The sequence below is a fragment of the Typopeltis vanoorti genome, chromosome 21, assembly GCF_054136105.1.
Source record: "Typopeltis vanoorti isolate ZY-2024b chromosome 21, IOZ_Tvanoo_1.0, whole genome shotgun sequence".
In the NCBI taxonomy this organism is placed as follows: Eukaryota; Metazoa; Arthropoda; class Arachnida; order Uropygi; family Thelyphonidae; genus Typopeltis; species Typopeltis vanoorti.
In genome coordinates this window covers 83,143,810-83,161,622 of record NC_143569.1, presented here as the reverse complement: position 1 = coordinate 83,161,622, position 17,813 = coordinate 83,143,810, and the positions used below count along the sequence as shown (strand labels likewise).

Here is a 17,813-nt window from a genome sequence, read left to right as displayed (position 1 = left end):
TCCACACCTTTAGTTACCTCCCAAGTCAAGACCCAATGATCACTCTCACCAACTGGTGGCAACGTGGTCATATTCATTACAGCCAAATTCTCAGATGCAATTACTATGTCAAGCACTCTCTGACCCCTAGTATTTTTCATTACATGCTGTTGCAGATAGTTATCCCTTAATAACCGCATAAAATCCAATTCCTTCCTCCCATGTGTTCTCTCCTCCTTCCAATCAATGTTACCATAGTTGAAATCTCCTATAATAATTACCCTCCTTCCACTCATTTCTTCTATTTGCTTATGCATACTATCTCCATCATGTATTCCATCACCTGGTCTATAGCAGCACCCGGTTGTATATTTTGTTCTGCTAGCCTCAATCTCACACCAAATAGCTTCAAATGTGCTCTTTTCCCTATCATGCAGTTCAACTTCTATTCTCCTTGGCTGCAGCTCATCGGCTATCATTAATAACACTCCTTCCCCCATGTTATTCTCCCTGTCACTCCTGAACGCACTATACCCCTCACATTCAAGTATATCATCAGGGCCATAATTGCTAATGCCAATAACCTGTCGCCTGGAAGTACCAACCAAGGTCAAAAATTCTTCCTTCTTGTTCCTAATACTTAGTATACATGAATTGTAGAAGCCCATTTGTCCCATGCCTATTTTGATGCCTTTATACTAACTATTCCATTCTGATTTGTTATCCTTCGTACTCGCTCGGGCATATTACACAAATTCATACACTCAACTGTCTCCCTAAAGTCTGCATGTCTACCCCCCCACCCTTAATAACTCTAGTTTCCCTGATTCTGCACATCCACTTCCACTTCATTCAACAACACCGTTTCAAGTCTCCGTACACCAAATCCATTCAAATGCAAACGATCCATTTTATATAAATCCTTTCGCCCATCGAACTCACTCCACACGTCCACAAATTCCACACCACTCCTCCTGCATAATCCATGCATAAAGTCATTAGCAATTATGGCCCTCCTTCTATACTCTTCACTGTCATACCGTGGCAACAGACTCACCATCCTAACTTTCTCACTCTTCTCTTTTGCTATCTCAAGTAATTCCTTCAAGTCCTCTCTCATAGCTATTTTGTCTCCTTTCAAATCATTCGTTCCTGCTACTACTATCAATTCTTTCACCCTCTGCTTTTGCATTCTAATAGACTCGCTTACATCCTTAATGTTTGCACCAGGTTGGTAAGATTTTGTCAAACTCTCATCTATCACACCTCTTACTAAAGAATATCCATACAATACTCGCTCTTTCATTTTGTTTACACTCACAATCATACTCTCATTTTTCTTATCATACTTTTGCCATTTATTAGTTGGTACGCTTGGTAAACAATTTTGCAAACGCTCCAGCTGCCGATTCGCCCTATGTATCGCTCCACACAACTGTGTGATCTCACTCATTGCATCTATCTCAACATTTTTATTATCCGTTAAACCATTCATTCGTTCTGTATTTGTACCTTAATTCTCACTTTCAACGTTTATTATTTATATGAAACATTTATTATTGGTGCGTGTGCATGGTGAACTATTTTTTGTAAATCTTATTTTATTTTGTTAAAATAACATATAATTATTTATTTATTATAGATACAAGGCTGAATTATGATGAGTGTCACTGTTGAAAATATGAAAAGAATTGTATTTTTTCAATTATCATTACACGAAATAAATGCACTGCAATCTAACGCCGATAGATATTCATTTGCGCTTGTCATTGTTATTGCTACGAAACTTTTATTATTGGTTTTTGTTCTTGGTGAGGATGAAATATTTTTAATAAAGCAATTTTTAATATGTAAATTTATTTATTAATAAATTCGTTACTGATTAGGGAAAAAAAAAATTTTTTTTTTTTGTATATGCAGCACCCCCACTTAAAATTTTTACCGGACTGAACTTACCGATATTAGCTGAGTACTAAATCAGGAAGCAAGTAAAAAAACAGTTGAAAGAAAAGGCATTTCAATTGAGTTTTACTATTATTATTATTACACCCTCCATGAAGTCAGCAGACTCAACGTGGGAGGTTCATTCAACTGACAATACATTTATCATACTGAATCTTAAAATCCTTAACACTCCTTGTATCAACACATTCTGGTAATGCATTCCATTCACTGACAATTCTCCAAGTAAAAAATTTACTTCTCACACCCCTCTTCACCACACACAAAACTTCTAGGGATGATCTCTGGTTTTTCCCCTACAAAGGCTCTAATGTAGCTGATGATGCCAACAATATCAAACATACTGCTAAATATGCAACACTAAAATACATAAACAAAACTAAAAAAATTTTAATTTTTGACAATACTCACAATTTTTTCTTGGATGAGTGTTTTAGATAAAACCTGACCTAGAATTTGAAGACGATCTATGCATTCTTCAAAAATTGTCACCAAAAATGCTGTATTAACCTCTGATAAAGCCATTATCTATAATACATAGTTGCTAATAGTTGAAAAAGAGAAACAAGAGGAAAGGAAAAGTATTAATACTTAAAAGTAGTAAGACAAGAATGGACAGAATTTCTATCATACCCATGCCACAGCTATTTGTATTAGCAATCTGAATTATTTTATTTATTTACTAGTTTACTTTTTTTTTTTTATGTATGCAAGAATAAGGAAGGTTTCTTTATTCTCGTAACATTGATAGTAATATTTGTAAGGCATACTATGGTAACTTAGATATTATGCAGGAGTAGCTAATGGAAAAGGATCAGAAATTGACAATGCATTTGAGATGCATTGTCAACTTCTCTACATAAAAAGGTGCATCTTATGGTCCGAAAAATACGGCATAATCAATTTAATACATGGTTATCTATCTAGGCTTGACAATACATCTCAAATGCTCTATCACCAACAAAGTCACAACTGTAGGTTATATAGAATTAATGACAGAAGTGCACTATACTACTGTTTGTATCAGCATATACAAACATATGATACTATTTGTATCAACTGCTTGTGTACAATTGTACAATGCCAATCTGTTTGTTTTTAAAAAAGAAAAAATCTTAGTTTTCAGGGTGAGAACCTAAACCTTAGTCTGAGAATGACTAACTCAGCTTTGATCAAAAAGGCTTTAAAAAATTCTGAGAGTCTTTGAACAAATATTATTATTGCCTGAGAATCTCCATGGAATCCCAAGACCAACTGTGGGAGGTGCATTCTAATTTATTATTATTTTTTTAAATCTGAATCCTACTCAAGAAAGGTTGTAAACTTATTGAATGTTAGTAACGCAGGTGGGAGGTTAAGGATTATTCTGGAAACTCTACTTTAGAGACCAAACATGGAACCTCAAGCCACTTCAGGTCTGCAATAAGCAGAGTAGTCATCTGACACTAGATGATGAAATTCATCTTCAGTCTATAATAAATTTAGTTTAATCCTTTATCCAAGTGTAAGCAAACAAAGTTTGCGCCTGAAAATATCTTCAGGACTGAGGTAAGGTAGTGCAACACCAGGCAACTCCAAGCAAAGGTGGACTAAGCTCTCATCACTCCTTGTCTCGGTATCTCCCATAATGCAAAGCACATCTCCTTGCAGACATGTATACTGCTATGCATTAAGGGAAGGGCCACTACCCAGATCAGTTTCAACCTTTATTGAGGTCTCGTCAGTGGGAGGCAGACCCAAATGTGGAGATACTAAAGCAGAAGCAACAGGAGAAGTCATATTTACCTATAGGAGTTGCCAACAGGTGTACCACCTTATTATTGAATTACTCTGGATTTAGAGAAATCTTCAGCCTAAAGATATGCACATTCATATCTGTAGTGAAAGTCTAGATATGCCATCCACTAGGCCAGTTATAAGCTTAATTATTCACACGCTGCTCATCACCAGGGGTGAATGCTGGTCTTGAAATTCACGCGTGCTCTTGTTATCATTCAGGGAATCAGAGGTGTGATTGAAGTCTGATTAGCGGAATCATGAATTACCGACCATTAAAAAATGTGTACAGGTAACCCTCATATAACACGGATGTCAGGTTCCACAGAAATGCCGCGTTATATAATTCGCATTATGAGAGTCTCAGATCACATAGAAAAAGTAGGGTTATGTTACGAAATCGTTTTTTTTTTAAATTATATAAACAACAATGACATATCCAACAAAAAATATATTTTTTATTTAATTCAGGTAATTCATATAAGTTAAGAAAATATAAACTATGAAATAAATACATTGTATAAAAGTATAAAAATTACACATTGTAATTAAACTTCATTGCACATAATGCATAAATGTTTTAGGCAAAATAAAATAGCGCATATTTTAATCTTTCATAACACGAGGATTTGAGGATTGGTTAATAAACACTGGTTTTGTCATGTAATCACCTGATGCATTACTACAAACAGTAGAGTAATTCTATCTTTGGAAACTTTGAATCCAGTAGCTGATCTTTCATTTTTCAAAATATAAGTGCATTTTTGCACTTTTTTTCAATATAACCCGGATTCATCCATATTGAACACCTGGTCTGCACTATAAATGTTTATAAACTTTGAGAGTTTTTTTGTTTAATAAGGTTTCCATCCATAGGAATTTTCTTTTGAGGTGCAATCTTCTATCGAAATCATTAGAGATTTCTCCATTTTTCCATTAGAATATCGCATACACGAGCAATGAGCTTTGCACTTATCGTTGACCAAGCAATAAACACTTTCTCGGATTTTATGTTCATTTTGTTTGATTGTTTGAATTGTTGATTCATTTAAATTCAAAGTCCCTGCAAAAACTCCTGGTTTTTCTCTATTTTTCAACCGATTCAAGATTTTGAATATTTTTCTTCGAGAGAAATTAATTTTGTTTTCAATGTTGGTTTTTCCCTTTCGTTGCAGTTTGTGGCCATTACTATAAAAATAATTTTTTACACAAAAAAGCAAGCATTACATATTGTATGTAACTCACCAGAAAATAAAGTGCTCAGCTTGAGATGAATCTTATGATTTTTAATGCACTTTCCTAGCAGAAACGAGGACAATTTATAACAATAAATGTTTTATACGGTAAACAATTGAGGTACATGCGTGCTAAAGGGTATTTCCCCTATAATAAATTTGCTACTTATAATTACATGAGGGATACAGGCAGACACAAATTTAACAAGGATAAAATTTGATTTTTAAGTTGCACAGTGAAAAACATATGAAAAGATAAAGCGTTACTACAATTTGTAGACCGTATTTTTATCGGAACCGTATTGTATAAGTACTGCGTTCAACAAGGGTTACTACAATTTTAGACCGCTTTATATCAAAACTGCGTTGTATAAGTACCGCGTTATACGAGGGTTAGCTGTGTTTAGAAATTTATGTACATTTAATCATACAAATACAACATTTATTTTACAAATGATATTCTATCTTTTTCAATTTAGTTACTTGAATACAAATTCTACCCTACAGTTCTTCTTTATGAACTGGTCAATAACATCATCATAAAAAATTGGTTGTAACTTAATTTTCCCAAGCAACATGCACACTTGTAAAGGCTGTCTGAAGCTCACTGGCTACAGCTACTTTGGCTGCATATGGCCCATGTTTAAGCAACAGGGTGAGATGACGTGGAGGGAGTGGAAATGCTATGCGGCGCATGAAATAACAGTGCTGAAGCGAGGATCTGGACTCCCATAACCGAGCAAGCCAAGGTAGCTTGACTAGAGTCAGCCTTCGATACACAACGCAAAGCTCAATTATTGCCGAGCAAGCTTAAAACGTCTTCTGTCTACAAAAATAAAAGCCTAAATGGAATGCATATAAATACATGCATTTATTAACAAATAAATATTACTTCTTTCTCAATTAATGAGCTTGTGCAGCAAGCATAGGAAGCATAGAGAATTCACCACTGGTAGGAATGGATGTTTGTGAGTGTCTGTGGAAATACTAACGGTGGTGGTCGGCGGTAGATGGCGTTGGTGTAGTTGCAGTCAGTTGGTGAATTGAGCAGTGAAGACAGAGCTGTAGAGAAGGTACCCTCAGTGGCATAGCTAGAGCTTTTGCCGTCCGGGGAAGTCCCTGAGTTTGCTGCCTCTCTCAATACACACCAAAAATATTACACAAAGTCAAAACAACACAGGGAAAGAAATTAAAACACTACGTTTGTTTATTTTAGTTATAAGTACAGTTGTTGAAAACTAATTATTAATTAAGCAATAAAATTACTAAGTTAACATAAATAGAAGAATCGTCGAAAAATAAAATTGTGTCTCACGTGAAAAGTGCCACCCAGGCGGACCCCCCCCCCAAGCTACGCCACTGGGTGTCCTCCCTCAATGAGTCCTTGGACTCCCTGGAGGTGTCAAATAATAATAAGAATATGGATATAACCTTTCAATTTTATGCTTTTTTTAAAATGACAGTGAATTGTATTGCATTATTTATGCCATATGAATGAATAAATAAATTAGATGTATTGAAACATACTATTCGATTTTTAAGACCATGGATTTAATAAACATTTATACAAATTGTCTACTAGTTTCGCTAGCTGTAAATGTCTAGCTTTGTCCAGATGAGAAAGGTTATGCTAGTATTAAATGCAAACAACAAAAGAATGAAGTAACAGTTTAAAAACAGTTAGATAAACTGGAGAGCACACATGACATCACACGCATAAGGCGTGAAGACTTAGTTATTGTTATTAAGTTGCGTTTTATAATTTTTCGTGTAATTTAGTTCCGTTAAACTTAATGAATTTAACAGATATGCTGGATCAGTCTTCACCAAAATAGCAAGAATCATGAGACCTTTTAACATCAGAGTTGTTTTTAAACCTACCACAACTACAAGACAGTTATTAAGATCCACTAAGGATAGCGTTATCATGGTATGCTATAAACACCTGTGTATTCTACAAATAGACAGGTGTTTATAGCATACCATATATGTGTGGACTTACCTACACAGGCCAAACTTCAAGAAGCCTAGAAATTCGAAAGAAGGAACATGTCAGAGATATCAATCATAATAGAACAGACACCTCAGGGTTAGCACATCATTTCTCAAGTTCAAACCATTCAATAAATTGGGACAACAGTTCCATGCCATATATCGAAGAGGATTTTAGATGTAGAACCTTTAAAGAAGCTGCAGTAATCCTACAAACAGGAAATAATCTCAACAGAAACCAGGGAATAATATTAAAAGACGTGGAAAAATCTGTTCAATTCATTAAGTTTAACGGAACTAAATTACGCGTTTTATAATAAATTATTATAAAATTATAAAACACGACTTAATAACAATAACTAAGTCTTCATGCTTTATGCGTGTGATATCACGCGTGCTCTCCAATTTGTCTAACTGTTTTTAAACCGTTACTTCATTTTTTTGTTGTTTGCATTTAATACTAGCATAGCCTTTCTCATCTTGACAAAGCTAGACAGTTACAGCTAGTGAAACTAGTAGACGATTTGTATAAATGTTTATTAAAACCATGGTCTTAAAAATCAAATAGTATGTTTCAAATTTTTAATGAAAAGGACCAAATAATAACTTCAGTACAAATTACACATATATGAAAATATGACTTCTGCATTACTTCAACCTTAGTATCACCTGTGGGTCTGGCTCCCACTGATGAGACCTCAATAAAGGTCGAAACCGGTCTGGGTAGTGACCCTTCCCATAATGCATAGCATTATACATGTCTGCAAGGATATGTGCTTTGCATTATGGGCAGGGCTAGCCTTCTCTATAAAGGGGCTCGGGTGCAAGAAACCTTTTGGGGCCCTAAAATATTTTTCAAAGGTAAAAATTAAAGGAGTCGAAATAAACGTATTGTAAAGCCTCTTACCTGCAAATAATTTTGGCACAGGGAAACAAAAAAAACACATTAGAAATATAACAGGTTAACATAACGTTAACTGAACACAAAACAAAAGTATTAAATAATTAAAATAAATAAATATTTAACACGAACAAAAGTAACCTGGCTCACCAACTAGTGCTCAAAAACTATTTACAATTAATTATTGTTTAAAGTAATAAAAAAATTAATTTAAGCACATAAAAAAAATAAATAGGTTTACTATTTAGGGGCCTAGTTTTACTAACATGTATATTGCTTAATATGAATTTATTTAAATATGCGATTTTTTTTTTGCTATGTTATTAGTCATTTCTGAAAAATTACAGTTTTTGGCATTTTCCTTTTCGATGCTTAATATAGCAAGTGCATTCTTCGCACATACTTGACTGAAGATAATTCTTTATCAGTTTTAATTTGCTAAAAGAATGCTCTGCACTTGCTATAGTAACTGGTAACATAAAGAAAATTTTCAATACAGTCAGCACATTTGGAAATAGTTCGTTATAACTATTATTTAATATATATTGCAATATGTCTTGCGCGTTATTTACATTTTTTTGGTCCAAGATCAATTCTCGTAACAAATCAATTTTCTGGATTAAGTCTTCATTTACATCTTTACTATAATATTTTACAAAATCCCTTGAGCGGTTTTCTAGTTCATTTTTTTTCTAATGTTTTTATATCAGTGATTAATTTAAAATAAGAAATAACATTGGGTATATTTTTAAATCTCTCATCTATTTGTACAATAACAATCAATAAGTATCAATCACAAAAACAAACAGTATCAATCGCAACGTTGAAAAAGTGACATCTAAATTCCTCTACCGGGTTTAGTAAAACTTCGGAAAATAATCTTTTTCTTTTTCGAATTCTTTTTTCAAGGAAGTCTTCGGAAATATTCAAGTTTCGTGCTATTATTTTGCATTGTCTAAAAATGTGTTAAATTTTGATCTTAAATTTTGGATTTCATTTTTAATTTTATTCAATAAATTAAAAGCAGAGTCAAGAACAATTGTTTTTGCTTGAAATAGTTTGTTGATACTATTAATTTTTGACAATATTGTAAACCACATCGATAAGCTTAAAATAAATGGCATCTCTTGCAATGAATATAGTAGACTTTTAGTTTCGGATACTACTGTGTTATCGTTAATTACACCAATAAATTCTTCTAAGGCATTATAAATTTGTTCAAACTGTGTATACACTGCTTTGACTGCATCTATTTTGGCTTCCCATCGAGTATCACATAATGGTTTAAGCGTAATATTTAAATGCTTTTGTATAATTTCCCACCTTTTTATAGATGCAGAAAATACGCAGTATAAACATTGCAATATTCCGAAAAAATTTTTACAATATATACTACCAGAAGCAGCATCACAAATTATCAAATTAAAAGAATGTGATAAGCAAGGTACATAAATTGCATGAGGGTTTAAACTATTTATTCTTGATTGTACAGCTTTATATGTTCCCTTCATATTGCTACCGTTATCCTATGCTTGCCCTCTACAATTCATAATATCTAAATCAAGCTTCGCCAGTAACATCAGTTACTTCAATAAATCTTGTAAATGATTCATTTATAATTAATTTTTTGTCTACAAAATTTACATATCTAATAATTATTGAAGTTTGTTCCTTGTGAGAAATATCAGGAGTACAATCCATTTGGATACTGTAATATATGGCTGCAGTTTTTATATCATCTTTAATTTTATTAAGGACTTCATTACCTAATGCAGCAATAATTTCCTCTTAAAATCTATGCACCAAATGATGCACAATTCTTTTTTTCGTATTTTTAATTCTGTTTACATGATCCATTAGCACAGGATCATATTTACTTAATAATTCTATTAAACTTAAAAAATTTCCATTATTCGGTGTTCCTATTGTTTCATGGAATCCTCGAAATAACAGATTATTACTTGCTAAAAATAGAATTTTTGACGTTCCGTTTCTTTATTTATATTAATTTGATTTGTTCTGTCAACAGTCGAACATAAATTAAGCCTTTTTAATAATTCTTTGCCAAGCAATAAAATAATTAAAGTGACCAACAGAAAGCTCATGATCTCGAATTACAGACAACAGTTTTCTCCATTTATTAAAACCATATATAAATCGTGTTGATTGATCTTTTCCTCTTCTTTTGGAAAATAATACACAACAAAAGCAAAATGCTGAGTCTTGAGCTTTTGAGTAAACTAACCAGCTGTGAAGCTGAGTTTCACCATTTGGCATTTTTTTTAAAAATAGTACGATGTAGAAAATGATCTACCTTCAACATTCTTAACGAATGCTTCTTGATGATGTTGTTTAGGTCCGGTTTTAACACAAAATAATCTAAATTTATCAGTTATAATATTTGGCCACAAACCTGGATCATTTATATTCACTTGATCACCATCGTTATTTGTTGTATCCAAAACGTTTGTATAATCAGACGCGTCTTTTTCGACGAATCCCACAGTTTCTACATTTTCGTTGAAAAGTTGTGTAGCTTGTTTGGAGTTTTCTTCTTCAGTTGAAGTTTGAATTGCAACTGCTGAAGTCATAGCAATTTCGTTGTCAGATTTATTTTGTAGCCATGAAAACAAATCTACTTGTAACTTTATGAGATTTTGCTTTCCTTCTTTTTTCTTTTCTGCTGATTTCCTTTTTTGACACCCAGAGGGATACTTTCTTGGCATGGACATTATGGGTTTGGCTTTGCCTGTCGAATAAGAAAATAATATTAAATATTTTTATCCCATGAATTAACAAAAAGTTAAATATGTACATACTTTTTACAATATTACAAAATTTTAGAAATACTCAAGGAATGTGTTTATTTTTTTTCGTTTGTTCACTTCAGTACATCAGTTTCACCCTTATCTATCACTATTAACTGAGTTGAAATTAACATAGTTGAGATCTAATCACGTGCAGACAACACTTCATAATCCTGAATATTGATAATACATTTTACATAGCTTTAAAATAACTTACCGTATTTACTGGAATATAACTTGCACCCTTGATTTTACTTTGCAAAAAAAAAAGAAATTGAAAAGTTTCACATAACTTCGCACAGAAAAAAAAAAGTTTAATCACATTTACCTCATGGCAATAGTGACTCGCTTCCTGTGGCAAACCACGCGCTTCCATACTAGTCAATACGTCTGCAGACGCAAGTAAATGCAGGTCGTTTTATTGTATCACTGAATAAGGTACAAACATTTGCAGTCTGTGTAATATATTTCTCAACAAATAGTGCAATTAGAGACAGCTGGGATAAAAATGGCACTAACTAATGAATTGCATGACCCCTCTTCCAAAAACTATGCTATTTAGCCGCAAGCAAAACCATATGCTGCACTGGCAAACACTAAAAACTAGATATGTGGAAGTCTGTCCCCTAGCTCAAATGCAGAGCAACAATAAAAATCAACAGAAAATGTTAAAATTAGTAAACGCGTTAAAGCTAGGAAATATATAGTGAATATTGTTATGGCACTTTCGGATATTGAATTTGGTTGAAGAGCATTTCAATTCAAAAATTGTCTGCTGACTTTTAACTTGGACTCATGCAATCTTTTGTTAATACCACACCAATCACATGCACATATCTTTACTGGCCTAGAACCATGGCTGTCTGTTCATTAGTCATTCATGAAGGATTGTTCATTAAGTTTCTCAAGACTTGTAAATTACTGCTAATTTTTGCTTGAAATAATGGGAAAGCAGATGGTGCTATTTGGGTAGGATGCACACAAGGAAACTGCTCTCTAGGCAGGAAATAGCAATTGCAATATATGTGGGGATTTTACGAAAAAAACTGAAAACTTTAGTTTCAGAAAATCAATGTAAAGGAAATTTGCTTTTATATCTAATAAGTTAAACACATTAATTCACAATAAATACTTCCAATCCATATTTTAATGACTTATGATTTAATAAAATCCAAATCCAAATACACTTTAGAAAATGGATACGTTCTTTACGAAACATGAAAAGATATATCAAATGATGGCAAAGGAGTCACACCATGTCTGGATGCCTGACGAATAATGCAACAACTGAACTGGACAAAACTTGTACATCAGTATATCGCGGCGATATATCAATAGCCTGGAAATAGGATGTTTGTTTCTAATTTTCTTATTACTTATTATTATGAAACAGTTGGTAGAGTTTAATTAATTATTGCATTTTTATTTGGTATAGCTGTACTTAATAAAATTATATTATATTAAGTTAAAATATGTGTCAGCGAAGATGTTTGAAATGTATTTTTTTATTTAATTATTTTTTAAGATGAGCCTTGGGTTGTGTGCCAGAAAAAAGTCATTGGCTTGCCACGTTTAGCAGGCATTTTAAGGGTTGTCCACCCCTGCTCTAGATTAACCATATGTAAAGAATATAATAAATATTTTTTCGACGGTTTCGATAATGAGCGAAATGATATAAATGTGTAACAGATTAGAAAAAAACTAATGATGAATCAGGCATTTTAGGGTAAAAACGAAATCGTGTTTGTTAATTTTTATACACTGCATAAACGCATCAAAAGGGTTAAGCAAAAATCCTAATATAATAGAGAAACACAGAGATATTATTATTACCGGGGGGGCCCTAAAATCCTGTAGATGAAATCCCTTTAGTTATAAGCAAAATTAGAAGAAGAAAAAAAAATACGTTTCCGCAAATGTGTACTGACTGTGCCTACTCGACTGTGGGGCCCCGGGTGCATTGCACCCACCGCACCCCCGAGATGGCCGGCCCTGATTATGGGATACCAAGGCAAGTGATGTTAAGTCATTAGCTTTTATATACGAGTTGCCCCAGTTCTGAAAATACTTCAGGTGCAAACTTTGTTTGTTTACACTTGGATAAAGGATTAAACCAAGTATATAAGTTTTTGGTATCTTTAATTTATTGTATAACCAAGTGGAAAAACTTCCAAACAACAGTATAAAATTAAAAGTGATGGGCACAGGATACTGACAACTGAGTGGAGAAATACATTCAGATAAACAAAAAATGTAATACCAGTGATGAAAGACAAACATTCAAAAGATGAAATATGAAAATTTTGGATTTGAAAGAATTGAGAATAAAGAAAATGAATAAAAACCTGTTATATAGATGGTAAACCAGCAACATACATGATGAATGTTGGCCATTTTGTTAAAATTTCATCAGATGTGGATAGTCAAAAATTGTGAGCTAGTCATAAGCTTTTTTTTTTGTGAAGTGCATATTGAAGTGCATATGCTTCTGCCTGGTATCTCCACTTGCGCCTGGCTCCCACTGAAGAGACCTCAATAAAGGTTGAAGTTTGGTTAATTTGAGCGTATTTGGGAATTGGATTAGTTTGAGAATACAGGAGAGTAATTTATTTTTGTTTAATTGCCATGAGAGTACAGTAAAGAGGATCAAATTAAGGGGATAATAAATCCCTCTTTATTTTATTTTAAAGCCAGATACGAAACTTGGAGATCGAAATCTAAGAGTTTCATGCCGAAGATAGTTCTTCAATTAACTTATTCAAAGTTTATTTTTCACTTGTGCATCAACGGTGTGCCAACTTTTTATTAAATCAATCTGGATTTAGAGAAAAGAAAGATGTTGAAAGTTTATTTTTCAGTTGGTTAGACTATAATAAATTTAGTTTAATTCTTTATCCAAGTGTGAGCAAACAAAGTTTGCGCCTGAAAGTATCTTCAGGACTGGGGTAAGGTAGTACAACAATGGGCAATGACCTTGCTAATGCTTCTGCCTGGTATCTCCACTTGCGCCTGGCTCCCACTGAAGAGACCTCAATAAAGGTCGAAACTAGTCTGGGTAGTGGCCCTTCCCTTAATGCATAACATTATACATATCCGCAAGGAGATGTGTTTTGCATTATGGGAGATACAGAGATAGGAGTGATGTTAGCTTGCTCCACCTTTGCAACGAGTTGCCCGGCGTTGTACTACCTTACCCCAGTCCTGAAGATACTTTCAGGCACAAACTTTGTTTGCTCACACTTGGATAAAGGATTAAACTAAATTTATTATAGTCTAACCAAGTGAAAAATAAACTTTCAACATCTTTCTCTAAATCCAGAGTAATTTAATAAAAACGTGGCACACTGTTTGGCAACTCCTATAGGTAGAAATGACCTTGCTAATGATTCTGCCTGGTATCTCTACTTGGGCCTGGCTCCCACTGAAGAGACCTCAATAAAGGTCAAAACTAGTTTGGGTAGTGGCCCTTCCCTTAAATCATAACATTATACATATCTGCAAGGAGATGTGTTTTGCATTATGGGAGATACTGAGATAGGAGTGATGTTAGCTTGTTCCACTTTTGCAATGAATTGCCCGGTGTTGTACTACCTTACTCCAGTCCTGAAGATACTTTCAGGCACAAACTTTGTTTGCTCACTCTTGGATAAAGGATTAAACTAAATTTATTATTGAAATTAACTTAATTTACACCGTCGGAAAAATAGCCTCTTGGCTCTTTAACATAGTAGTAAACAGGATTGTTTTATGTTTATGGCATATTGGACAGTTCTTATTACAAGTGATTCAGAACAACATAATTTGGATTAATTTTCTTGAAAATTGATACTTAAAAAAAATACGTCTTCTGTCTACAAAAATAAAAGCCTAAATGGAATGCTTATAAATGCATGCATGCATTTATAAGCATTCTATTTCATGTGTTTTGCTTCTATTTCAAGAGTTATGTTTAGATTGTATTGCATGCAAGGATATCTCAAGGGTGGGAAGTAATTATTATTATTATTTGACACCTCCAGGGAGTCCAAAGACTCATCGAGGGAGAGTGTGCCAGCAGCACCGAACGATTAAACTCCTTCCAACTACTAACCACGCTCAAACTTGCTGAACGTTTTGCGTGCGCCATTAGTAGCAGAGGCTCTACCAATTGATCACCCTTTGCTGGCAAGTTTATTGTTGCTGGTATGTTTATGTTTTTCCTTTATGATAGAGAGGAAGTAGTCTTGTATGGGAATATTAAAATCTCAACAATGCTCAATTAAGTGAGACTTAATAGAACAAATGGTAGAACCAATATAACAGGTACCACATCCTGACTGGCAGGTAAACTTATAAATGATGTCATGGCATAGTGGTGGCATGTTGGCCTGAGTTATCACAGTTCAATGTTTTAATAAACTTTGTAGTTTATTGTTAGCATTCATTATGTCCCATTTCTGCTAAACCTACAGCGAAAAAAAAAAAGCAACAGCTGCCCAACATCATTTTACAGTTGAACTGCTGACTCACCAAAATTGCTACTTTCAATCATCTTTTATTCCATCTATTTCAGTTCTGTGGAACAGCCTTCTCGATAAAGTATTCCTCAAAGACTACAATTTACAGATCTTCAAGAGGAATATCAACAGATTATTTTGCTCTTGACACCAGTCCACACATGACATTTATTTACTACAGGCCTTGTGGCCTCTTGTGCATGGGTGTGGTATAAAAAAAAATAAATAAATAAAAAGTGGAACTAAGATGATTTTGAAACTCAGGTGACTTCGAGCAATAGAATGAAAGAATTAAGTGGAAATGAGATTACTACAGCATGGACATTAGTTAAGAAATATTTAACAGCCACATCTAAAATGCATTCCAGAAATTTGGGGATTAAACAGGATAGATAAATGGTGAAATTAAACTTGCAATCTGGAAAAAAAGAAGGTATTTTGGAGAGAGTATATGGTGGGAGTAAGGAGCATAAAGAGTATGCTAGAAAGATGACATGGTAGTGAAGAAAGTGCAATCACTTAGCCAATTAAGCCAAGAAAATTCCAAGGGGTTCTTTCATATGTAGCCAGTAGAAAAAAGAATGTTTATTGAATTTTAGTTGATGGAAATAGTAGCTATGCAACCACTACAGAGGACATGGCTGTAATATTCAAAGAACAGCCCATAAAGGTATTTCATCCTCATGAGTGTGATACAGTGCAAAACTTGAGTGAGAAGAGATTGGTGAGAGAAGGGAATAATGCTCAACATTAAATAACTAAATACTCTGCTGATGAGACCTCAATAAAGGTCGAAACCGGTCTGGGTAGTGGCCATTCCTTTAATGCATAGCATTATACATTTCTGCAAGGAGATGTGCTTTGCATTATGGGAGATACTAAGGCAAGTGATGAGTACTTATACCACCTTTACCATGAGTTGCCCCAGTCCTGAAAATACTTCAAGTGCAAACTTTGTTTGCTTACACATGGATAAATGATTAAACCAAATATATAATTGGTAACATAGCCAAGTGAAAAAATTTCCATCAACTTATCTCTAATCCAGAGAATTTTAAAAGTAAAATTGCTTCACTTCAAAATGAACTTCCATGAGTGAAAGCAGATTTTTTGCTTGGAGGGTAGTTGAAGAGCAGAATGTATTGCCTGAAACATCAAGTGAGTGCAGAAACAGTGAACAAGTTAAGCATGGTTAATGAGTATTATGCTGGATGGTGAGGTGCTCCAAAACGAGCCTTTGACTCCATGGATGTCTGATAGTAACAATAATTACCCACTATGCCATTATTATACAGAATAAATAAGAAATGGCATAAAACTGAATCTAATGGCATCCTATTACTTTCATTCTTCCAATGATTGTCCTAAGTCCAACCTCTCAGCAGATGATCTACATATCTGAGTGACTAGTATGGTAAGGAAGGCAAAACTGGAATATGAGAAGAGATTGACCCTATGATCCAAAGAAAATCCAAGGGAATTTTTTAGCTATATGGCCAGTAGGAAGAGAAATGATTGTGGAAGAATGACATTGTGGGATAAAAATGGATATAGAGTGATTGATGCAGAGGACATAGTGGAGTTGTTCAATAAACATTTCATTGGAGTATTTCATCCTGGAGGAGTAGGTTTTAAAAAAGGGATAGGGCCGGTTCAAGGTTTAGAGTTGCAAGAGGAGAGCGTGTTTCAAATACTGAGTACTCTGGATGTCAATAAAGCTGTGGGACTGGATGGAATATCACCATGGGTTTTGAGAGAATATGCTAAAGAATTGACAGCTCCATTGACCTGGCTTTTCAATGGAAGTCTTGCTACAAGAAAGGTACCAAAGGAAAGGAAGGAAGATAAGATAGTGCCATTGCATAAGGGCGGTAGCAGATTGGAAGTGTCAAATTATAAACCAGTTTGTGTTTCATCAATAGTTGTTAAGATCTTGGAGAAATTACTGAGGGACAATATACAGCATTGGGCAGATGAGGGTAATGTTATCTGTGAGAGTCAACATGGATTTGTTAAGGGACACTCTTGTTTTAGTAATATGATTGCCTTTTATAATAATGTGACAAGAGCAGTTGATGAGGGAAAGACATATTCTGCCATTTTTTTGGATTTTGCAAAGGCATTTGACAGGGTACCACATGATAAGCTGATATTTAAGTTGTAGCACATGGGTTTAGATGTCGAGATTTAGGGATTCGGGATTAGTCAACTGGATTTAGGATTGGCTATCTGATAGGTATCAGAAAGTTGTGTATGAGGTAGCAGAATCAAGGAGACAGGTTATGTGTGGTCACATAGGGCTCAGTACTAGTACCTCTATTGTTTAACCTTTGTATCAATGACATTGTCAATGTATTGCAGAGAGAGATATTCAGTTGTTTGCAGATGATGTGAAGCTAGGAAGGGTCATCAGTAATTGTGCAGATGTGATGCCCTGCAAGAGGATTTGAATAAACTGGACAGATGGGCAAATGAATGAGGATATCAGTTTAATGTAGCAAAAGTATGGGATACATCAATGGGAGGCAGTATACTCTGCTGGAGGAAGTAGGGAGACAAGAGATCTGGGGTGATGATTGATAGAAACCTGAACTTTAGGGAACATATTGCAAAGGTGGTGAAGGTAACCCAGAGGATTGATGCAATACTGAGAAGGACACTGACC

The 17,813-nt window shown here is 34.2% G+C and overlaps 1 protein-coding gene across 1 annotated transcript in view; it reads right to left on the bottom strand.

The window, feature by feature from the left end:
- Nucleotides 1–10,283, bottom strand: part of LOC150095059 (dynein regulatory complex protein 9-like) — a 132,846-nt gene extending 122,563 nt beyond the window's left edge. The window contains exons 1-2 of the mRNA XM_090411183.1: nt 10,259–10,283; nt 2,353–2,485 (exon numbers count right to left, since the gene is read on the bottom strand). Of these exons, the coding sequence (XP_090267309.1) occupies nt 2,353–2,466 (114 nt within the window). The 5' untranslated portion in view covers nt 2,467–2,485; nt 10,259–10,283. The remainder of the gene's footprint in view (nt 1–2,352; nt 2,486–10,258) is intronic.
- Between the last annotated feature and the right edge of the window lie 7,530 nt (nt 10,284–17,813).